The sequence below is a fragment of the Schistocerca cancellata genome, chromosome 4 (genome assembly GCF_023864275.1).
Source record: "Schistocerca cancellata isolate TAMUIC-IGC-003103 chromosome 4, iqSchCanc2.1, whole genome shotgun sequence".
NCBI lineage: Eukaryota > Metazoa > Arthropoda > Insecta > Orthoptera > Acrididae > Schistocerca > Schistocerca cancellata.
The window spans coordinates 881,959,096-881,984,874 of NC_064629.1; the positions used below are offsets into that span (position 1 = coordinate 881,959,096).

General features: G+C 38.1%; 1 protein-coding gene across 2 annotated transcripts in view; it reads left to right on the top strand.

Annotated features, from left to right (window-relative positions):
* The first annotated feature begins 19,565 nt into the window (after positions 1-19,565).
* The window catches only part of LOC126185042 (ceramide synthase 6-like), a 118,923-nt gene continuing 112,709 nt past the window's right edge, over positions 19,566-25,779 (top strand). The window contains exons 1-2 of one of the 2 annotated variants that reach the window (XM_049927790.1): positions 19,566-20,032; positions 20,116-20,236. In XM_049927790.1, the coding sequence (XP_049783747.1) occupies positions 19,851-20,032; positions 20,116-20,236 (303 nt within the window). In that variant the 5' untranslated portion in view covers positions 19,566-19,850. The remainder of the gene's footprint in view (positions 20,033-20,115; positions 20,237-25,779) is intronic. The other variant, XM_049927789.1, reaches the window with a different exon arrangement.

Genomic DNA, 25,779 nt, shown 5'->3' on the forward strand with positions numbered 1-25,779 from the left:
AATTCGTAGTTCTTCACTCATTATGCCAGTAATTTCAAAATCTTTTTCAATGCATGCTGAAAGGTTTATACATTTACTGTGTTCAGTATTTTGTAGCCTACTATGAATTTGCTGCTTGTACATAGCAACACCTCCACCTTTGTCTTTTGATCTACATAAAAAATTAATGAGATCATTCTCTCTTTCTATTAGATTGCAAAGTTCTGTGGCATTTGGGCCATGCTAACTAAAGCGTAATACATCTGGTTGTGTTTCACCCAGGAGCACTTCTACTTCTAGTTTTTTGTAGCCTAGGTATTGAATGTTTTGATGAAAGACTTAAGTGTCATTCACTTTTTGATGACTCTTAAGTTGTTGAAAATCTGTTCTAGGTGGAGACTGACATGTGATCACATTGTATTCATTATTATTTACTTTGTCCCTCATTGCCTGTGGAATAAAAACTCTTTTGGTAAGTAGTGGGGAGCTGCTCGTATTCTCTTTCGAATTCACTTTGGTTTCCTTACTGTTTGTGCAACTTTTGAAGTCGGTGATCGTTGCTGTTTCGTACTTTGATGTACTTCATATTCTTTTTTGTTGTTGTGTGTGATGGTGTATATATTACATTTAGTGCTGCTTCACCTGGTTCTTCCTGTCTATGTGAAGACAGTGACTTGTTCTTATACTATAGGTATGAAAACTGCTATTTGTGCTATAATTTTCTATATTTTTCTTGATGTACACTATCCTGCCTTCATAACAATCTGTTTACATCAGCTACTGTGACCTGGTTATATTTTTCACCTGCTTACAGAAGGTGCTTATTCTGCTATATACGATATCATTTGCCTGCACTTGTTCCTGCTCGTATAGAATTGTACAAAGTATCACCATTGTGTGTACTGTGTTTCTGATTACCTCATTTACATCGTATCTGAACGTACAGGTCTACTTCCAGTTTCTGTTGTCATTTGGTCCAACAGACGATATAAGTTCGTATTCTTTTCCCAGTCTTTTAATTGTGTTATGGACATTTCTAATAACATCATTAAACATTGCATCTGGTTTAACAAGGCGTTACAAAGAGCATATCTTGTGCTAATTCATTTGAAATGCATGCACAGCATCTGCCATTTTAGTCAGTTAAGATGAAAACGTTAGTTTCTTGCACAGCTGCAATACAGTGATTCCTGGTGTCATTCCTTGCTGATCCCATTCGTGTTTGGGCTATATTTACGTTTACTGTGGCGTCTAATGTATAAGATTTATCGGAACATTAAGCAGTGTCGTTGTTTAGTGTTTTCTTTCTTCCAAATTTGGCCTACGTTTTTGTATATAAGGACAAATTGACGCACTGTGTTACACTCATATACTTTAACTGTTCTTTTAGTGCCTTCAAACTGTCATTAACAAGTGCAATTAGTGCATCTACTCGCAAAATTACGTCTTTGATTCGCTGTCGGGAATTTTCGTCCTGCGTATCAGCCTGTACAATTCTATCGTCTATTTGTTTAGTTGCGAGTCTGAGATTTTCGTTTAATGCGCGTGGTGTGTGTGGACGATTACAGTTTGCACCTTGCGATGACCACGTTGCATAGTGAGTATCAGGAAGTTAGTTTTTTTTCTCAGACCTGCTCCATCTATAGGAAAAAATATCTAAGTCCTCATACAATCCCCCGAAGCGCTACGAATAGATTAACTTCAGATGCTGGCAGACGATGCCACTCTTCCCAACACCACCTCCAACGCTCTCTTCTGCATTTACATTCTGCGAACCACTGTGAAGTCCATGAAAGAGAGTACTTCCCACTCTACCGGTTACGAGGGCTTTTTCTCGTTCCATTCGCGTATGGAGCGCGAGAAAAATGATTGTTTAGATGCCTCTACGCATGCTGTAATTAATTTCATCTTATCCTCACGATCCCTATCTGAGAAATGTGTAGGGGGTTGTAGTATATTCCTAGAGTCATCATTTAAAGCCAGTTCTTGAAAATTTGTAGTATTTCTTGGGATAATTTCCGTCTATCTTCAAAAGTCTGCTAGTTCAGTTCTTTCAGCATATCGGTGACATTCTCCCGTGGATCAAACCAATCTGTGATCGTTTCGTGATACCCTTCTCTGTCTCGTTCAGTATACTCTGCTAATCCCTGTTTACTGTAGATCCAACACACTTGAGCCATTTATTTATTTATTTTTTATCAGTTTTGGTAGTGATACTCGATATGTCAGGATGTAGCTGGATGTGTTACAAGGTATGTACAAAAAAAACATAGATATACATATCTTTCAGACATTTGTATGAGAGATTAAGAGTTTACACCATTTAAATAAGACCACACACATACCCACACAAAATATTATCAGACAGAGTTAACAATACATATACACACACACACACACACACACACACACACACACACACACACACACACACACACATATATATATATATATATATATATATATATATATATATATATATATATATAGTTTTGCATACATACACTGGCCAGCATAATGTCATAACATTATTTAGATAGAGTTCACAGAAGAATCTCTTATTTAATAATTTTGTATAGTTGCATCTAAAAACCCCTCTGCACCATTTTATGTGCATCTAAGAACTCTTTTACACAGGTATACAGCAGGAAATGTGTGGATAAATTAAACCGTTATATATTTTTAGTAAAGTGTCTTGATCAACAGTTTGTGACATTTTTCTCATGAGAAATACATTTGTGCTAATTTTTCATCATATTTTATTTATGTGAGTCTCCCATGTCATGGATCTGAAATCCCATAAACTTACTGCGATTTCCTTCTGAAATACTTGAATCTCTAAGATTGATATCAAGATCATCTGCTTTGACTGGCCTACTGCCATATTAGCTTGCACTCTGTCATTTACATATAGAACAAACAGTAAAGGCCCCAATACCCAGCCTTTCGGTGCACCATGATTTACCTCTTTGAATGTTGAAAGTAAATGTTCGAATCTGTTGCTCTTTTATTCACATTGTTGCCTATTTTTAATAAATCTCTTGAGAATGTTGTTTGCTGTACCTTTTATTCCATACTGGTGTAATTTTGCTAACAACACTCTGTGACATACACAGTCAAAAGCCTTTGATAGGTCCAGGAATAGACTAAAAACTTGTTCCTGTTTTTTCAATACCATTGTAAGAACTCGGGTATTGATGGGTGTGACAACATACAACATGGAACCATACATTAGAGATCACTACATTATTTATATTATGTATGTATACAGTTGCAGACTGAACTTCCTGACATAATACAGGTTGTGTTCAGACTAAACTGGCAGGAAGTGTCTACTCAGTGCTGCTCGATAGTTGGAGATGTTATGTTGGGTAGTCTTGCTGTTCGATTTCCCGCATCATGACTGCATATGCTGCAAAATTTGTAACTCCTGTCTTTGTAGATCGTCCTTTGCTGGAACCATGCTGTGACCTATTTGTTATGGTTCGCTATGTAATTTGCTGTTCTATCCTTTATGACAATTTCTACAATTTTAGACAGTACAGATGTGATAGTAATACATCTGTAGTTGCCAGGATTCCCTTTTTCTCCCCCTTTAAATATGTGGATTACTTTTCTTTTCTTTAGGTCTTTTGGAAATGCCCCTTCCTACAGTATTTGATTTATAAGGAATATAGAAAGTTTCTTTTCGTATTTATAAATATGCTTAATTATTTCAGGAGGCATGCCATCCAATCCCTCCGAATTTGCGTTTTTTAAAGATTTAATCATATTTATGACTTCTGACTCATCTTTAGCTGATAGGAATATACGATGTGTTACCTTTTTGTAGCCTTGTATGTTATTTACTATTTGAATGTAATGGTTTTTGACCAGCCCATAGATTAAATACATTTAGTACTGACTGAAAATTCCACATACTTCATACGGATCATTTAGTTGTATTCCTTCCTTTGCAAGTGTGAGGTTAGCATGAGCTGGTACTTGTGTTTCTTTCCAGCTTGTGTTTGTATGTACCCACACAGTTTTGGATACATCTGAGGAAGACACAATTTTATGTTTAGACAGGTTGACAATTATTGATATATGTGAAATAAAAGCGTCGTAACTTCTGAATGATTTGCGTTAGAACGTTCAAATTGCACTGCTGGCCATGGGGCATGATAGGAATTAGTAGTTTGGTTTAGCGACAAAGCCCACTTTAATTTGGATGGATTAATCAATAAGCAAAGTTGGCGCATTTCGTAGACTGAGAATCCACATTTCCCTATCGCGACGTCTCTTCACACTGAAAAGGTGACTGTGTGGTGTGCAATGTCCATTCACAGAATAATTGGCGCAATATTCCTTGATGACACAGTGACTACCGAATGGTACCCGAAGGTTTTGGAAGGTGATTTCATCCCAATTATGCAAAGTGAAACTGACTTCGACCAGATGTGGTTCATGCAAGACGAAACTCGGCCCCATCGAAGCAGGAGAGTGTTTGACGTCCTGGAGGAACATTCTGGGGACCGCATTGTGACTTTGGGGCACCCAGTAGCCACTGGCATGTGCCTTGATTGACCACTATATTCGCTGTATCTGAACACATACGGCTCCTTTTTGTGGGGCTATATAAAGACAAGGGCTGCAGCAATAACCCAAAACCATTGCTGAGCTGAAAGCAGCCATTCAGGAGGTCATCAACAGCATCGATGTTCCAACACTTCAGTGGGTCATGTGGAATTTCGCTGTTCGTCTGCGCCTCATCACCCCATTGATGGCAGGTCTATTGAACATGTCATAACCTAAATTCGAATATCTGCAGTGACTTTTACATGTTGAATAAAGTATATGAATATTGTAGTTCGTAACGAAATTACTTTCTTTTCTTATAGATCAATAATTTTCGCCCTGTAATAGCTGGCTTTTGTCTCCCTTATCAACATGTTGCAGGCTTTCTTCATGTCTGTATAGACCTTCCTTTTTGTTAAACATTTGCCATTCTGATAATATTTAAATACTTCTTTTAATACCGAGTGAAGTGGTGCAGTGGTTAGCACACTGGACTCGCATTCGGGAGGACGACGGTTCAATTCCACATCCGGTCATCCTGATTTAGGTTTTTCTATGATTTCCCTAAATCTCTTCAGGCAAATCTCCTTTGAAAAGGTCACGGCCGACTTCCTTCCACATCCGTCCCTAATGACCTCACTCTTTGGTCTCCTCCCCCAAAACAACCCAAGCCCAATTTCTTTTAATTCTTCATATTCTGAACAATTTTTACTTCATTCCAGTTTTTACTGAGCTTTTTATGTACTTTCATAACAACCTCTGTACATTTAATTTTTATATAATAATTTACAGTTAATCAGAAAATTTCCCATCTCTCGTGTACATTTTTTTACCCTGAAGCCCACCCCAGTTTTCTGTTTTCAGTAAAACTTCGAAGATATTTGGGTGTCCTGGTTTGCTCTGTCTTACTTCCATCACTGTATCTTCATTGATCATGACATTATCACATGCTTCAATTGATTGGCCATAAAGGTCAACAGTTACTGTCTTTACAATTTTTACATCCAAACTGCTCTCAGGTATGTTCGTGATTACATGGTCTATGATAGAGTATTGTATTTGTACAGCTTGTTGGACTCATTATGTATGTCTGCAGGTTGAATGAGCTTAAGATATCAAAGAAGCCTTTTGTAGGAACATTTTTCCCTCGCTGTGTTAATGTTAAAATTTTGTATGTCTGCAGGTTGAATGAGCTTAAGATATCAAAGAAGCTTTTTGTAGGAACATTTTTCCCTCACTGTGTTAATGTTAAAATGAACTACTATCATTAAAAAAGTGAATTCTCTGATAAGTCTGCCTAGTAATATCTCAAATTCTAAAAAGAAACTATCCACTGTTTAGCTTGGCGAACGGTAAATACCCAGCACAAGACACTTTTTTCCTTGTAGCTGTATTTGAATTGCCGCTGATTGAGTCGCTAGTTCTGCAAATTTAGGCATGTGATATGCAGTTCTGTCAATTACGTTATTATCAACATGCAGAGTTGCACCATCATCTTTGTGTTTACTTCTACAATAATGTGCCGTATTTTAAATCATTTTAGATTATACACCATTAATTCATTTGTCTTTAGCTCATGGTCTGTCATAATAAAACATTTGGCATCTCATTTGCTACTAATGCATCACTTTTATCTAATTGGAAGCATATTCCACATTTTAGCAAAGTAATTTAATTTTACAAGGAACCTCTTGAGTGCAAGGTTGCAAATGGCTAGTGATGTTTATGGCATTCGATGCTCCACTTATTATCTACCATGCAATCACAATATTGGCTATCAATGGCAACATGGGGTAGGACTGGAGGTACCAAATGGTGAGCACGGCATGACAGTATGAAGCATAGTTAAACTGCTTAGTCTACGAGTAAGTCTCAACTGTGCTAAAGTGCTTGTGGTGTTGATACAAAGCAGAGCAATGGCAACGATAAACAAAGCAAACTTTGCATTACATCTACAAAAACAGTTGCGAAATCTGATATTTCATTGGGAAACTACCCAAGAAATTTCGCGGAGTAAGAAAGAAGTGGACGATGAAATAGTAGCTTTTCTGAAAAATGAATCAGTGGAATGTGTGGGGTGGTGTCATATACACTCGACTGTGTGGAGAATGTACATGAAAAGTGCTGTGATGACGATACGTGCTTAACGAGTGAAAGTGATACTGAAACAACTGTCAAGCCATGTATTTCATAATCTTTGTCGGACAGGGAGCCACTAATCATGTCTCTGGTGAAACGTAGTAAAGGACATTCGTTGTTTACAGAGTAGGTACTAAACGTAATTACATACATGGAAGATCATCCACAGCATAGTAAAAATAATTATGAACAGATTTCAAAGAAGTCCACAGCAATATGACAGTACAGTGCATAAGAAAATCTATGGATGTTTCAAAGCAGAAACTCTGGGAATTAGAGCTGCTAAGAGAGTTGTATCAAGATCAACTAGCATCATTGCCTTAATCCATTTGTATACAATTATGACAACTGTTAATCTGATGTTTGCGCATTTCAAGGATGCTCTATACGATTTACAGACTGTGTATGATAGTGACCTACAACGTTATGTACATCAAATTGTGCACAACATAGATTACAGTTATTTCAGGAGAAGCAGAGGATGGTTGCGTAACTTCAAACAGTGATACAAAATTGGAAGACGTAAGATAACAAAATTTCGAACAAAGCATCAACTTGACAATGCACAGCACAATGCAGAACCAGTTCGAAAATTTGTAGATGAGATAAACAAGCTTATCCTACCATTCAGAAAGGAATTTTTTTTCAACTTTGTCCAATCGGGATTTGAAGAGGAAATGTGTATGAAAGAAACTCTGGGAATTAAGTTGTATCAAGATCAATTAGCATCATAGCCTTAACGCATTTGTATACAATTATGCCAACTGGTAATCTGGATGCTAAATAGGCTAGAAAACTATTTGTTATGCTGCAAGAAATTGGAGGTGGTCTGTCCTCTATAGTACTTTCTCGTGTGCATGACCTTGCAAGGGCAGTAGGGAATAGATTAGATTAGGTTTACTTTCATTCCAATTTATCCGTAGTGAGGAGGTTCTTCAGGATGTAGAACATGTCAGCAAAACAACAAAACATGACCAATATTTACAACTCAAACAAATAAGCTAATGTACCATTCCACAGTTCCCAAGTGGATGATCGTCATTTTTTAATGAACACTATATGAAAGAATCATTTTACAAATACTAATGCACTGAATTTAAAACAAAAAAAGTTTTATTTATTTATTTATAAGGTAATAAACGTGTAATACAACATCTATAATACTTATTTACAATGAACAAATTACTGCACTGAAATGGTGCAGAAGTTATATTGTACTTACACACACACACTCACACACACACACACACACACACACACACACACACACACATATTTATTTACAATGAACACATTACTGCACTGAAATTGTGCAGAAGTTATATTGCACTTATATATATACACACACAAATCAGTTAGTTCTACTGAGACATTTATCAATCGAGTAGAAGGAGTTGGCCACCAATAAATCCTTTAGGTTTCTCTTAAACTGAATTTCATTGGTTGTTAAGCTTTTTATGGCTGCTGGCAAGTTATTGAAAATGTGTGTTCCTGAATAATGCACACCTTTTTGTACAAGACTAAGTGACTTTAAATAATTGTGAAGATTATTCTTATTTCTAGTATTGATTCCATGAACTGAGCTGTGGGTTTGAAGAAGTGATATATTTTTAATGACAAATATCATTAAATAATAAATACAGGGTGTTACAGAAAGGTACGGCCAAACTTTCAGGAAACATTCCTCACACACAAAGAAAGAAAATATGATGTGTCCAGAAATGCTTACTTCCATGTTAGAGCTCATTTTATTACTTATCTTCAAATCACATTAATCATGGAATGGAACCACACAGCAATAGAACGTACCAACGTGACTTCAAACACTTTGTTACAGGAAATGTTCAAAATGTCCTCCGTTAGCGAGGATACATGCATCCGCCCTCTGTCGCATGGACTCCCTGATGCGCTGATGCAACCCTGGAGAATGGCGTATTGTATCACAGCTGTCCACAATACGAGCGCGAAGAGTCTCTACATTTGGTACCGGGATTGCGTAGACAAGAGGTTTCAAATGCCGCCATAAATGGAAGTCAAGAGGGTTGAGGTCAGGAGAGTGTGGAGGCCATGGAATTGGTCCGCCTCTACCAATCCATCGGTCACCGAATCTGTTGTTGAGAAGCGTACGAACACTTTGACTGAAATGTGCAGGAGCTCCATCGTGCATGAACCACATGTTGTGTCGTACTTGTAAAGGCACATGTTATAGCAGCACAGGTAGAGTACCCGTATGAAATCGTGATAATGTGCTCCATTGAGAGTAGGTGGAAGAACATGGGGCCCCATCAAGATATCACCAACAATGCCTGCCCAAACATTCACACAAAATCTGTGTTGATGACGTGATTGCACAATTGCGTGCAGATTCTAGTCAGCCCACACATGTTGATTGTGAAAATTTACAATTTGATCGAGGAAGTACAGTACATACTGACGAAACTAAAATGAGCTCTAACATGGAAATTAAGCGTTTTCACATGTCCACATAACATCTTTTCTTTATTTGTATGTGAGGAATGTTTCCTGAAAGTTTGGCCGTACCTTTTTGTAACACCTTGTATATTGGGAAGCAATAATTAGTATCCCTAATTCCGTAAACCGGCTTCTGCAGGATGTTCTTGAGTTTACACCACATATAACTCTTATTGCACGCTTGTGTGCCTGGAAAACTTTAGCTTGGCTTGATGAATTACCACAAAAAATAATCCCATATGACATTATGGAATGAAAGTAAGCATAGTATGCCAGCTTTTTCATTTTTATATCCCCTATGTCTGACACAATTCGCATTGTAAATAGAGATTTGTTAAGACGCTTCAGCAGTTCTGTGGTGTGCTCATCCCAGTTGAATTTATTATCAAGCTGTAATCCCAAGAATTTAACACTGTCCATTTCTTCTATCTGCTTGTCATCATATGTTAGGCATATACTCGTGGGACACCCCTTGCAAGTTCTGAACTGCATGTAGTGTGTTTTTTCAAAGTTTACTGACAAGGAATTGGCTAGGAACCAGTGATTAATGTCCACAATTATTTTATTAGCTGATCTTTCTAAGACTACACTTGATTTGCTATTTATTGCAATGTTTGTATCATCGGCAAACAAAACGAACTTGGCATCTGGTAATGTTACTGATGAAAGGTCAATGATATACACAAGAAAAAGTAAGGGCCCTAAAATGGAACCTTGTGGGACCCCACATGTAATTAGTTCCCAGTTGGATGATGCCTGATAACTTGATACATGTCTCTTTCCTAATAACACCCTTTGTTTCCTGCCAGAAATATAAGATTTGAACCATTTTGCAGCGTTTCCTGTTACACTATAATGCTCTAATTTACTTAAAAGGATATTGTGATTTACACAGTCAGATACCTTTGACAGTATGTTATTTGAGATAAGATGGTTGTTAAGCCGACTGCACATTATTTTTTCTAAAATTTTTGAGAATGCTAGCAAAAGTGAAATTGGACAGAATTTTGATGCTATTTCTTTATCTCCATTCTTAAACAGTGGCTTAACTTCAGCATATTTTAACCATTTAGGAAATATTCCACTGAAAAACGACTGGTTACACAGATAGCTTAATGTGTTACCTAACTTAGAATCACATTCTTTAATTAGCTTCGTTGATATTTCATCATACCCACTAGATGTGTTTGATTTTAAAGATTTTATGGTGGACATTATTTCTGCTGGGGTAATGAGGGTCAAATTCATATTATGGAAGTTACTTGAAATGTCTGGTCTGAGGTATTCCATAGTAGCGTCTACAGATCCTGAAAACTCCATCTTTTCAGTAACAGTTATGAAACGTTTGTTACCAAGTTCTGCAACACTATACACATCTGTCAGCAATGTATCATTTGCTCTTAATGCTATTTGTCCCTCTTCATGTCTGGTTTTACCAGTCTCCTCCTTCACTATATCCCATATTGTATTTATTTTGTTATCTGATATGACTATCTTTTTCTTTTAATATATTTGCTTTGATGTCCGTATTACAGTCTTTAACATTTTTCAGTATTTCTTGTAATGTGCTATAGCATCAACATCGGAACTGTTTCGGATTGACAGATACAGTTTTCTTTTTGTTTTACAAGATACCCCTATTCCTTGAGTAATCCAGGGCTTCTTTGTAGACTTTGCTCTAACCTTGGTAAGTTTTTGGGGAAAACAGTGTTCGAATAAGGTAAGCACTTTATTAGCAAAAGTGTTATATTTTTCATTCATGGCATGAGCACTGTAATCATCAGTCCAGTGAATGTCTCTGAGGAATGTCCTAAAATAATCAAGTTTTGGCTTATTGATTACCCTCTTGAGCTCAGATTTAATAGATTTTATATCGTGTTCAGTGTTATCATTAACAGAAGGAACTGTATGTTATAATCTGAGAGGCCATTAACTGTTGGTTTTGTAATACAATTTTGTACATTGGACTTTTTTATAAAGATATTATCAATGGCTGTTTGTGAGGAATTGGCTAACCTATTGGGGAACTTTACAGTGGGAATTAAGTTGAATGATAGTGTTACCAACTCAAATAAGTTCTTATTGGGAGAGTCTTTAAGGAAATCTACATTGAAATCACCAGCAACCACTATTTCTTTGTTTTTGGTTGTTAAACGGGCCAGTACAGCTTCAAGGTGGTTTACAAACAGATTAAAGTTACCTGCAGGTGCTTGATATACACTTAATATTATGAAGGATTTTTTGTGAAATTCTACTTCTGTTGCACATGCTTCCAAATGCTGTTCTAGGCAAAAATTATGAATGTCTACATTCTCAAATTTATGACAGTTCCTGATGAATGTGGCAACGCCTTCTTTCTCCATTTCTGATCTACAAAAGTGAGATGCTAACCTAAACCCTGTAACACTTAAAAGTTCTATACCAGTGGTCACATGATGTTCAGAGAGGCAGATTATGTCAGCTGGGTTTGAAGACTCTAATTCATCTATGCAGATAATTAATTCATTAATTTTATTTCTTAGTCCTCGAATATTTTGATGCAATAAAGATAGCTGACATTTCACAATGACTGAGTTAAAATTGGGTAGAGTTAAAATAGCTGCTGACTGTTGAAAATTCTTAACCAGTGGCTGTTTATGCTGATGTAATAAGCTAGAATTATGTTTTTTGGTTTCTTTCTCGAACTGAAGATTTGTCTCAGTCCTAACCTCTCTTAAAATTTGGTTTCTTTCTGTCCTCACTACCTTAAAAAAGAGTCTTTTCTGAACCCTATAACCACTGGTATTTTATCACTCATGACAGTGCCTCCCACCTTTATCTTTCCTGCTATTTTCCCAGCCAGTTTACCTTTCCCCTTCCTGTTGAGGTGAAGGCGATGCCTAGTATAATCCCACCTATTGAGAGAATCAACAGGAACCACACCAATGTGTGACCCTGCACCCGACATAAGCAACCGTTTCAACTCCAAATTAACTCTCTTGACAGAAGAGTTCAAATGAGGTCAGTCATGGCGCCCAAGAACAGAAACAAACTCAACACTAGTATGCTTCGATGCTGATGCAATCTTTGCCAGGTCACACCCTATACTGTACCCAGGATCTATGTCAATACTATTACCTGCCCCACCCACTATAACCGCGGTGTTTTCCTTAGTGAAATCTTTGTAAAGTGATCGTAAATCCTCCGTCACCTGCTTCAGACCAGCACTAGGTTTAAAAAAATTGGTGACCTGGTATTCTGATCCTAGTTCATCCTACAAAAGTTGGCCAACACCTCTTCCATGGGAACTACCTAACAACAACACTTACTTTCTCTTTGCTGATTTCCCTACTTTCGTACTTTTCAATTTGCTACTGAAAGTTTGTTGTGCCCTGTCTACACCTGCAACTGCTTGAGGCTCACCAGTTTCTAACTGAAGCAACAGGTCAAATCTATTTTCCACATTCACCACGAAGCTGTCGGATAGAATTCTAGGCCTGCTCCTTTTGTTACGTGTTGCCACTTCCCACCTCTCTTTACCCTTCTCCATCCTTAACCTGTCAAGATCTCCCCTGGCCTTGTCTAACTCAGCCTGAAGGGCGGCGATTTTCCCCTCCTGTTCTAGTATCTTCCTATCTCTACCCCAAATCCTACAAAACCACTGATGAGTCTCAACTGGGAACTAATTACATGTGGGGTCCCACAAGGTTCCATTTTGGGGCCCTTACTTTTTCTTGTGTGTATCAATGACCTTTCATCAGTAACATTACCAGATGCCAAGTTTGTTTTGTTTGCCGATGATACAAACATTGCAATAAATAGCAAATCAAGTGTAGTCTTAGAAAGATCAGCCAATAAAATATTTGTGGACATTAATCACTGGTTCCTAGCCAATTCTTTGTCACTAAACTTTGAAAAAACACACTACATGCAGTTCAGAACTTGTAAGGGGTGTCCCAAGAGTATATATCTAACATATGCTGACAAGAAGATAGAAGAAGTGGACAGTGTTAAATTCTTGGGATTACAACTTGATAATAAATTCAACAGGGAGGAGCACACCACAGAACTGCTGAAGCGTCTTAACAAATCTCTGTTTGCAATGCGAATTTTGTCAGACATAGGGGATATAAAAATGAAAAAGCTGGCATACTATGCTTACTTTCATTCCATAATGTCATATGGGATTATTTTTTGGGGTAATTCATCAAGCCAAGCTAAAGTTTTCCGGGCACAAAAATGTGCAGTAAGAGTTATATGTGGTGTGAACTCAAGAACATCCTGCAGAAGCCTGTTTAGGGAACTAGGGATACTAACTACTGCTTCCCAATATATTTATTCCTTAATGAAATTTGTCATTAGAAATATATCACTTTTTCAAACCAACAGCTCAATTCATGGAATCAACACTAGAAATAAGAATAATCTTCACAAGGATTTAATTTAAAGTCACTTAGTCTTGTACAAAAAGGTGTGCATTATTCAGGAACACACATTTTCAATAACTTGCCAGCAGCCATAAAAAGCTTAACAATCAATGAAATTCAGTTTAAGATAAGCCTAAAGGATTTATTGGTGGCCAACTCCTTCTACTCCATTGATGAATTTCTTAGTAAAACCAACTGATTTGTATATAAGTACAACATAACTTCTGCACAATTTCAGTGCAGTAATGTGTTCATTGAAAACTTGTGTGTGTGTGTGTGTGTGTGTGTGTGTGTGTGTGTGTGTGTAAGTATAATCTAACTTCTGCACCATTTCAGTGCAGTAATGTGTTCATTGTAAATAAGTATTACAGTAGTCGTATTACATGTTTATTCCCTTATAAATAAATAAAAAACTTTTTTATTTTAAATTCAGTGCATTAGTATTTGTAAAATGACTCTTAGTGTTCATTAAAAAATGACGATCATTCCACTTGGGACCTGTGGAATGGTACATTAACTTACTTGTTTTAGTTGTAAATATTTGTCGTGTAGTGTTGTTTTTCTGACATGTTCCACATCCTGGAGGACCTCCTCACTACGGATCAATTGGAATGAAAGTAAATCTAATCTAATCTAATCTAATTTACTTGCCCTATTCCCACGCCACTACAGTCACCCACATGGAAGAAACTACAGCACCCATCACACCAAAGCCCCGATCTAACAATTCTACGGCAAGTCAAGCACTTTTCACTCATGATAAACGTAATAGTTTATTAAGAATAAGTCAGTTAAATTACAGATAAACACGAAAATATGGTTCCACAAATTTGGCCTATACGCAACTGTGTGTAAACAAAAACAACAGTGCAAAGTTTCTGAAACAACAACTTAAACTCTACGCTACTTTCCGGAAATGCTAGTTAAATAATGAAGAGGTACATTGCAGTTAAATTGCTGGGGAGAGCAAAGAACAACTAAACGAAATTCTATAGATTTACTGCGGCAAAACGTAAATAGAAAATCCGACTGTACGATCTTTTCGCGTTTTCTGCTACATTACGTAAAGAAAAATGAAACCTTTAATGGTACACATAAAAGGCACACTCATACACCTATTTACGACGTAATCAGTAGTAAACTATATGTTTTATAATCTAAAATGACTTATCTTTACGAGAACACCAAAACTCGCGCCGTCGCCTGGCTGCAGGCTGCCAAGTTTTTCTTATTTGCGTCACAGCAAGAAAGAGTGGTAAAATGACCATTAGAGGACTACAACTATGGTATGAGCACTGCTTTTGGTCAATAGCTCGTCAAAATAACCTGCTGTTTCTTGATTCCTCGTGTGTTTGCGAAAGTCATACTCCTTTAGAGCAAAGTATCCCTGCTGAAAAGTGTGATATTGCAGTTCATACCACCTGGAACATGGACAAATGCAGCCTATAGAGATCTGTTTTTCTGTGACTATAAAACATATTATCACACTATCTGCAGCTACACCTTAAACGATAGCCAGTTTCATGATAAGCTCCAAGACAGACTGTTTTGCATTCGGTTGCATGCCATCAGTTCTCATCAGCTCATTACACCAATACAATTCTACATGCATTCTTTAAGATAGGATACCTAGTCGAACGTTTTGCATGGTTTGTAACTTCCAAGGAGTTCGCCTTCGCTCTTGATGATGCGAACATTTGTGATCACTGTGGGGTGTTATTTTTTATTTGGTGTTCATGGTGCATGACTATAGTTTGTTATCTGAACATTTTTTGAATCTATAGAAGTTTGATCTCTGCACCTCCTGGACATTCATTTTCTATCAGTGCCCTGATCCGCATGGTGAGTCATTGGCAGCTAATAATTTTCCTGTCATAATTGTAAACACAAATATTTTTAAATGAGCCTCACTAACGACTGCACTTGCTACCCCACATTCAAGGGGTTCCTTGTTAGAACCCTTACTGTCAACTACATTGAATGTCTCTTTACTGAAGAGTGCTTGTGTAGTCTTTTGTAACACAGGGATGGCGCCCTTATACCAGTGTCTAAAGTACTACTTTCATTACTTAATGTATTATTTTCACAAATACCACTTATCTTGTGTACTTCCCTTTTCTTCTGCTTCCAATTAAAAATCATTCAGCCTGGTAGGTGGCACTATTTTCTTCCTGCACACAATATCTGAGCCTGTTTCTTGTATTTTGAGTATCTTCTCTTCTTCCGCTGGTATAGCTGTAGGCAATGCTAAAGCTATAGCTTTTGTAATTAGTGTTGATGATTGCACTGATGCTTCTGATGCTGATGGCTGCTCAGCTGTTTTGTTGCGACTGAGGCAGATGTTCCTCCTGTCATTGTAGTTTTGTTGCTGTTCTAGTTGCTGATGTGTTTATTGACAGTGAACCAGTTTCTTATGAACATGTTGGTGTCGGTGGTGTACCTGGAGCTGAAGTTATTAGTTTCTATGTGAAGTCTTCCTTTGCACTGAACTCCTGCATATAAGCATTTATATAGTTGTCGTTCTAGATGGTGACAGAACTGATAACATCGAGTCTGTCAGTTAAGATTCTCTTGATGTAGATGGTGTACCTACTGCTGAAGTTGCAGCTTCACTTTCTTCAGCTTTCCATTCTAGCTGCTCTGGTGCAATGGTTCTCTGTACTTTGCCTTTCACTGCCACATATTCCATAATTATTTTGGCCATTTCTTCTTCGCCTTTCTCATTTAGATGAAGCCCGTATTCTTCTGTGTCTTCAGGAACATCAGCATAGCCCATTTTATAATGCTCCTTATTTGCTTGCTTCTTACTTCTATGTCTAATTTTTTGGTTTACACACGACCAGTCCTCTAAATCATGCCTATGTGGTATTTCCACAACAAGGAAGTTCATATTTTTTGTCACATCATCGTATTTTGTTAATAATTGAAGATCAGTGCTGGCTTCATTTTCGCGACGTCGTTTGCACCAGTCCAAATAATAGCATAATCGTCCTTTGTTAGTTTATGCACATCATTGTAGTTCTGCAGCACTGTAGCCATAGGGGCTCCTGGTAGTACCTTTCCCTGGATTTTGTACTTATTTCCACTTAAGTGCTGCATGTTAGCTACACGATTTCCACCATGACTGTCTGATAAAATACATACTTTAGGTTTCCACAACAGACCCTGTCTACCAGCGTTTCTGGTTGTCTGTACAGCCTTGATTTTGGTACTCACGGACTGTTTTTGCTTATGAGACGTATTGCACCTGTCTGTGGTATTCACTGTATTCGGTTGCGTTGCATTGTTTATACACTTTGAAGCATTACCTGTCCTTTCAGGTGCTATGATACAGTTTTTTATGACACTGTTCGCTGCCCAGCTAGAGTCTATTCCATGTGTTATATAATATTTCACGTCTCTGTAATTCATTAGTTAACGCACTTATGACTGTTTCCATATTCTTTAGTTCACTTCATGCTGCTATAAGCTCTTCCATTAGGTTTGCACCCGTATGGGTACAAGTTTTTATATTGATTTCACGTTCTTGATCGTCACACTCAGTTGTACACGTAAGATAGACTTACAGCTTTTAACTCTGGATGTCGTTTCTACAAATGAATAGTGAAATTTCCTTCTACATTTTATGCAAATTTTACACTTTTCCCTGCCAGCTTGTTGCAACAGCATGGCTTGTTTACTCGCTATATACTCATTATGTAGCACTACACTGCTACATGCACTATGTGGCATTGTTAACGTTAGGTAATTTATCGTTCTTGAACGCCTTTTCTCCGCTATTTCAGTATTGTAGCAGATCACACTTTACGTCACAATAAACGGCAAATTTCCGCAGACAACATATGTCTTTCTCACAGTTTACAAATACTTGAACAGCAAACCACACTCACATTGTACACATCCGCCATCTTGGTAATCAATATTCCAGGATGGGTTGCACTAGTGATTTTTAAGCAGTCTCCTTTGTAGACTGATTGCATTTCCCTAGTATTCTACCAAGAAATTAAAATCTGCTACCTGCGTTAACCACGACTGAGCGTATGTGATCGTTCCACTTAGTGCCCCTACTAGGTGTTTACCCAAGTATTTGTATGAGTTTACAGATTCCAACTGTGAGTCACTAACATTATATTCATAGAATACTATATTTTTTTCGTTTTGTGAAGTGCATAATTTTATATCTTTGAACCGTTAAAGCAAGCTGCCAATCGTTGCACCACTTTGCAATCTTATCAATACATACTGAATACATAAACAGCAAGGGGTCCAACATGCTTCCTATGGTACACCTGTAGTTACTTCTACATCTGTCAATGATCTCCATTCAAGATAACATGCTGTGCCCTCCGTACCAAGAAATTCTCAATCCAGTCACAAATTTCGTCTTGTACTCTATACGATCGTACTTTTGATAACACGGTACTGAGTCAAATGCTTTTCGGAAATCGAGAAATACTGTATTGTTTATACACTTTGAAGTGTATAACCTGCCCTTTCAGGTGCTATGACACAGTTGTTTATAACCCATGGCTTTCAGGATGTCATGTGAAAAACGTATGAGTTCGGTTTCACATTATCTATGTTTTCGAAATCCATGCCGGTTGGCATGGAGTAGATCGTTGTGTTCGAGAGACCTCATTTAGTTTGACCTCAGAATAAGTTCTACGGTTCTACAACAAATGACTATCAGAATTATTGGGCGGTAGTTTTGTGGATCACTTTTGCTACCATTCTTGTAGATGTGTATGCCTGTCCTTTTCTCACCTACTGGGCAATTTTTTGTTCAAGGAATCTACGATGTATTATAGTTAACAGGGAAGCTAACTCAGCTGCGAAATAGTTATAAAATCATTTAGGGATTCCATAGGCATTGTACAGTTTTCAGGATTTCAGCTGTTCCTCAGTGCCACTGACACTAATATCTATTTCATCTTTTCAGTGATACGAGAATTTAATTGGGGTAATACACCTGGGTTTTCCTTTGTTAAGGAACATTTGAAAACAGAGTTAAGCGTTACTGCTTTTATTTTGCTACTCTCAACTTCAGTTCCAGTCTCGTCCACGAGTGACTGGACACTGTGGTGCCACTAACAGCCTTTACGTATGACAAGAATTTCTTTGGGTTTTGTGCAAGACCATTTGATAATATTCTGCTATGGTTGTCACTGAAGAGTTCATGCATTGCTCTCTTGACAGCCAAACGCGTTCCATTTAGCATCTCTATATCTAAAGCACTATGGATTGGTTTACACCTATTATGCAGCAGTCTCTGTTATTTTAGAAGTTGCTTTACAGTGACTGTGTGCCAGGGAGGATCTCTCTCATTATGAACTGTCCTGTTGGATACATATCTGTCCAGTGCATGGTTAACTATTCTTTTAAACTTGAGCCACAGTTCTTCTGCGTGCTCCTGTCCTCGGCTAAAAGTTTCAAGTTCCTTATTGAGGTATGACACTATTGTTTCGCTTCCTAGTATACTGAACATATAAATCTTTCTTCTTATTTTAGTTGTTTTTTGTGTTTTGAAATTCATCTCTCCTATAACTGCCTTATGGTCACTGATACCAGTTTCGATGAGGACTTCCTCGAAGAGGTCGGGTCTGTTTGTTGCCATTAGACCTAATATATCTCCACCGTGGCTGGGGTTCTGAACCATGTGTTCGAGGTTTCATTCAGAGAAGACCATTTAGTATCGTTTCACAGGACGTCTCCTCGCGGCCGAAAATCGTTGGTGTTTACGTGTCGTCCCGTTCTGTTGAAGTATGTGTGAATGGCTCCGATTGAAATGCATTGTGGAATATTTTGGCTTTCGTTCCGTGACGTTCAGTGTGAATCGACTATAAACTGTTTATACTCTAACCACTTTGCAAATCCCTATGAGAATCATATGAAGTTCTCCAAGAATGCAAGCTTGGCATTTTCTGTGCAGTTATGTATGCTATCCGAGAAGTTACATTGTTCCGCCTCATAAGACAGTCATTTGTCATGCGTTTGGCGATTTGACGGGGGCTTGGTTTTTTATCTTTGCGTGAGTTCTTTGTGTTGTACTGGTAGCGGATGTGTAGTGGGGCAGTGTGGGTGTGGATAAGGTGTAGTTTGATGAGTAGTTGAGTAGATTATTTTGCGGTTGTGAAGTCTGATGGTTGAGGACTGACAGTGGTTTTCAAAGACTGTTAAAGGCTTAAAGCTCAGTGTGAGTGCTTTGCTTTGATACGTGTTATAGGCTGTTTGGAAGAATAGTTTATTTACATTACACCTGTACGTCACGTGCCTGACTGACTTTAAACAACTAGCAACATGTTAGGTTCTTCGACATTACAGTACCTGTCTGATATATTTTGGAGTGCATCATTCTGGCTCCCTCCAAATGTGAAGTGGAGTGACATAGACCCCCAGAAAGGATATGCAAACCCTAGGGATTTGCTTCTTCCTATTCCACTTGCCGCAGTCTTTCTCTGCGTCAGATATATCTGCGAAAGGTAAGCAAATGTCGTGTTCAGCTTCATAGATTACGTCTCCTTCGGTGTGGATACTGTTGTTCTCTATTTTCAAAATATTACAGGTACTGGTTCGCTCCTGTTGGCATAACACTAGGAATAAAAAATACGAAGCGGACGAAAGCTGTGCCAAATGCAAAGCTTGAGGCTGCTTACGCAGGAAAGAAAAAACTGAAGCACCGGGAGGTATGTTTAAGAACTAATAAAGCTTGTCTCAGCCAAGAACGTTTAAAGACTTGTATCGTAATCGGAATTAAATTAGAAGCCGGTCACTTAAATGACAACAGAGTACGGTTGCTATATTTTTATTTTATACCTTTGTAACTATTGCCATCTGAAGAAGAGAAATTTGTTAACATCGAGTATAGATTTAGGTGTCGGGAACTCGTTTCTGAAGGTAATTGTATGGAGTGTAGCCATGTACGGAAGTGAAACGTGGACGATAAATAGTTTAGACAAGAAGAGAATAGAAGCTTTCGAAATGTGGTGCTACAGAAGAATGCTGAAGATTAGATGGGTAGATCACATAACTAATGGGGAGGTATTGAATTAGAATTGGAGAGAAGAGAAATTTGTGTCACAACTTGACTAGAAGAAGGGATCGGTTGGTAGGGCATATTCTGAGTCATCAAGGGATCACCAATTTAATATTGGAGGGCAGCGTGGAGGGTAAAAATCGTAGAGGGAGACCAAGAGATGAATACACTAAACAGATTCAGAAGGATGTAGGATGCAGTAGGTACTGGGAAATGAAGAAGCTTGCACAGGATAGAGTAGCATGGAGAGCTGCATCAAACCAGTCTCTGGACTGAAGACAACAACAACAACTATTGCCATAAGGTGTTTATATGCTTGCACCAGTGCACATTAAATTTGCTGTGAAAGTTGCGTTTTCCAATACGTGGGTAGTGTAGTTGTAAACATGGGGGTAAAGACTATACACATATACATGCTTGTTCCATAGATCATGAATACGATATTTCTTTACACATAATAATAATAATAGTAGTAATAATAATAATAATATTTATTATTATTATTATTATTCTGCCTGTCAGATTTAACCTGGAATAGTGAAAATCATCTTTTTTTTTTCTAGTGTTGTAGCTATGCGCTTCACTGTAAGGTCCTTAGCCGACAACAGAGTATGATATGCAAGTAAAAGTGTGTACTTAGTGACTTGCAGATAACTGTTACTAGAGAGTAATAAACCATCATTGATTAATAGTCTTCAGTGCTGAAAATATGTTACCAGTATCGAGAGGACATGAGACTCCCAGAATTGTTGGCTTGTACCATAAGGGAATTGGTTCCGTGGAATGAACTGCTTCTCAAGTTTATATCAAAAAAGAACCCTGTCCAAAATGTGAGCAATAGAAAACAGGTTTCTGAAATGCTGTTGTAACAAGATAACTGCCTAATAAATTTGTGAAGTTTTATGTTTGAGGATGTGTTAGTGAAAGATTGTGATGTACCGGTGTCTGAGAATGTTTCTCTAAAAGTGAATTACTACGAGGAGGACAAATAATTCAGCTACTCAGAATGTAACAGTTTTGTCAGAGGTTGAGGGCAATCCCTTTTGGCTGTCAGTTTGGTTTGTCAGCTGTTGTTTTATATTTATTTTGTTGTACCGTGATTAAATAGCAGAAATTGGTTACTGCTTTTCGTAGAAAGTTGTGGAAATTTTTTGTCTATTCAAAGTATCCACTTGGATAGAGTTTTCATGGCATGATCAAAGCGGTATTAATCTGATTATACAGCTCTAGTACCCCCTATTTTTGTTTCTTTTACACATGCAACTTCTAAGCTATTTATAAAATATTAATATTCAAATTATTTTGTTCCAATATAATTTTGAAAAGTGGTTTCTTCCACCTTTATGGCTAGTAATTTAAGAAATGCCATAAAATATGCTAATTATTCTTATTGAGAAATAGACGCTGATTTGCATATTGCTAGTTCAGATGCTAAAGTAAGCTATTGAGAAAAAGGCAAGGAACTGACTTTTGGCTTGATTTACATTGAACAGCATTAATGCAAAAGGTCTTGTCATTCACATGTTGCAGCTTTGAAATGTTAACATATCAGGGAAGATATAATTCTTAACCAGAATGATGTTAAACAAGTGACTTAGAGGGCAGAATAAGTCAAAGCTTCAAGGCATAGTTCTCAGTGGTGAACATGCATATGAAAAGTGATAACTGTCTGTTTAAGCATGCTACTGTCATTATCTTTGAAACTAGCAACCTGATACCAAACTAGAGATGTGACTCATAACTTGGGTATTTCTCAATCCCGGGAGTCATCTCTATTTGAGGCTATTGTTCACTTAGATAAAGCCACGTGATTCACTGGTATGACACTTGATGACTCATTGATTAGATTTAAGTTGGGCAGTTGCAGTATGAAACAATATAGGTAAATGTAGTGTGCCAGGTTGTCATGTTTCACACACGTTGCTCCTTGACTATTCAAAGCTGAGTTCAGTGGATTTGTAGTCAGCCAAGTCATCCAATGAGGATAGTTAAAATTTTTCACAGTGTGTTGGAATAGAATAGTGCAGTGACACACTACATTCCATAAAGTTTATGTACATAATACACACTGAAATTTATGTATTATGTGGGTACGGATATTCTGAACTTACTTTGCAGTTTGTTACCAGAAAGAAAAAATGGAAATGAAGTCCCATGCTTACAGAGCGTAGGGGGAACGATGTGGGAGACCCGCACCGCCTTACTAGGCAAGGTCCTAATGGAGGTGGTTTGCCGTTGCCTTCCTCCGACCGTAATGGGGATGGATGATGATGATGATGACGATGATGATGACGATGATGACGACGACGACGACGACACAACACCCAGTCATCTCGAGGCAGGAAAAATCCCTGACCCCGCCGGGAATCGAACCCGGGACCCCGTGCTTGGGAAGCGAGAACGCTACCACGAGGGGCGGAAAGAAGAGTGCATTAAATAGGGCGTGAGTGTAGACAACGGTCTGCACTACAGTTCAGTCTATTGCCAAAACAAAGATTTTTTTTGGAGGGGGGAGGAGATAGTACTATCACTATGAATTGACTGCAGCAAATCATATAAACATAAACTGTAGAGGTAGATTGTCGCCAAAGACATTTTGCTTCTTGCCAAAGACATTTTTGATATGGCACCATACATCATTTATAGGAAACTTCCTCTGTAATGACAATTGTAGTTAAACTAAACTTACTGACAGAAACTGGAGAAGATATGGATATGTGCCAATTCTTATAATGATGCCATTACCATGAGTGTGACTTCTGAACCTAATGTATAATTAGAAAACTTGGTATCAAAGAAAACATGAAAAAAAGATGCAGCAGCTTAATAGCCACTGTCAGGATAAGAGCATTAAGAGTTATATAGATCCTCACAGAATTTACATTAATACACATCTAAGTTTGTATCGAGATGTATGGAACTGGTATAAACCAGATTTATGTGTAAAACTATTTTCAGTTATGTAAAGAAAGTGTGTGTGTGTGTGGGGGGGGGGGGGGGGTACACACACATTGATTTCAGACCACTGGGAACAATAAATGTGGGGAAATAAGTCTTCTTTCACACACCATTTCCTACTGCAGAGTGTATTTTTGAGTAAAGTACAGAGAGTTGGAGAAACAACCGCTCACTGGCAGCTGATTGACATAAAACATTGCATACACATTACTAGGCTAATAGCCATTTCTCTCAGTATACTTTTACAAGAAAATGTGTAGCTCAAGGCTAGTAATCTCATTGCTGTTAAATGTTTCTGTGCATTATAAAAGCACATTGGGCTAAAATTCACCCACAGCACACATCATGCTAGTACCCTGTAACACTACCTCTAGCCTTGATAATGGCCCGATTTCGACGAGGACATGGGTGTACCAAATCCTTCAGGTATGCCATATCCAGCTTAAGTTATTCATTCTACATCTACATACATACTCTGCAAGCATGGCAAGGGGTACCCTTTAACACAACTAGTCATTTCCTTTCCTGTTCCATTTGCAGGTAGAGTGATGGAGAAACAACTGTCTATATGCCTCTGTATGAACCTTAATATGTCGTATTTCATTTTTGTGGTTTCTATGCGTAATGTATGTTGGCAGCAGTAGGATCGTTCTGCAGTCAGCTTCAAATGCTGTTTCTCTAAACTTTCTCAGCAGTGTTATTTGAAATGAATGTCATATTACCTCCAGGGATTCCCACTTGAGCTCCTGAAGCATATCTGTAACACTTGCATGCCGATCGAACGTACCAGTGACAAATCTAGCAGCTTGCCTCAGAATTGCTTCTATGTCTTCTTTCAGTCTGGCCTGGTGCGGATCCCAAACACTGGAGCAGTACTCAAGAATAGGTCACATTTGTGTCCTATATGTGGTCTCTTTTACAGATGAACTACACTTTCCTGAAATCCTCCAAGTGAACCGAATTCAACCATTTGTCTTCCCTACCACAATCCTCACAGGCTCATTCCATTTTATATCTTTTTTGCTATGTTACGCCCAGATATTTAAACAGTGTGACTGTGCCAAGCTGGACACTACTAATGCTGTAGCCGAACATTAAGGGTTTGTTTTCCCTACATTAAAAGCCAGCTCCCATTAATCACACCAAATAAAAATTTTGTCTGTGTGGTCTTGTGTCAGCCTGCAGTCACTTAGCTTCAACACCTTCCTGTAGACCACAGCATCATCACCAAACGACCGCAGATTACTGCCCAGTCTGTCTGCCAGATCATTTATGTATAAAGAAAATAGCAATACTCTCATCACACTGAGCTGGGGCACTCCAGATGTTACACCCATCTCCGATGAACACTTGCTGTCAAGGTAAACATACTGGGTTCTACTACTTAAGAAGTCTTCAAACCAGTCACATGTCTAGGAGCCTATTCCGTATACACGTACCTCTGTTAAGTCATTGATGCTTAGTTCCCTCAGACTTAACACATTGATGGGATGTTGATTGATACTTTTTACCCACTGTTCGAAATAGTTTGACATGAGATTAAGATTGGGTCATTTATTGGACCAGTTGAGGTACATATGGTGCCTAAGTGTTCGCTGCCAAGCCAGGAATGTCTTCATAGCCCTATGAACAAAGCTGTTGTCAGCTTGGAAGATGGAAGTTTCCACGACCACTGTTCCTTTGCTGTATTTCATAGCTGCGAGTGCTACACTTCTATATAGACATTTTGGGCAGTCCATGTTGATACACCAACAGATTGGGTAACTTCATTCTTGATATGGTTGTTGGCATGTCCAAAGATGGGAGCTCCTTTAAGCCAATCTGTAAAATTACACAGTTATGGCCTCTTATTGTACTGGTTCCATACAACAGACTGACATACCAAACTACTTTACTGTCATGAGTTACACCAGTGGTGGAGAGTCGTATGACTTGGTCCCAGTTTACACCATCTTTATTTCTCCAAAGCGACCAGTTTTCTCAAGGGGTTAACTAACATTTTGTCCTTTTGAGCATGCCATGATCATTCTGTGTGTAACACATTTGTTTCATCTGTCTGCAAGACTTTGGGTACCATTGGGGGGGGGGGGGGATAAATTTTTTTTTTTGGCTTGGCTTGTAATCATCTGTATACTGCCTCTGTGACCTACTAGTCACCAGCAATCTCCTACCCTTGTAGTAAATGTTCTTTTAAACATCTAAACAAATAGAAAAACTGATGAACCCCAGCAGTGG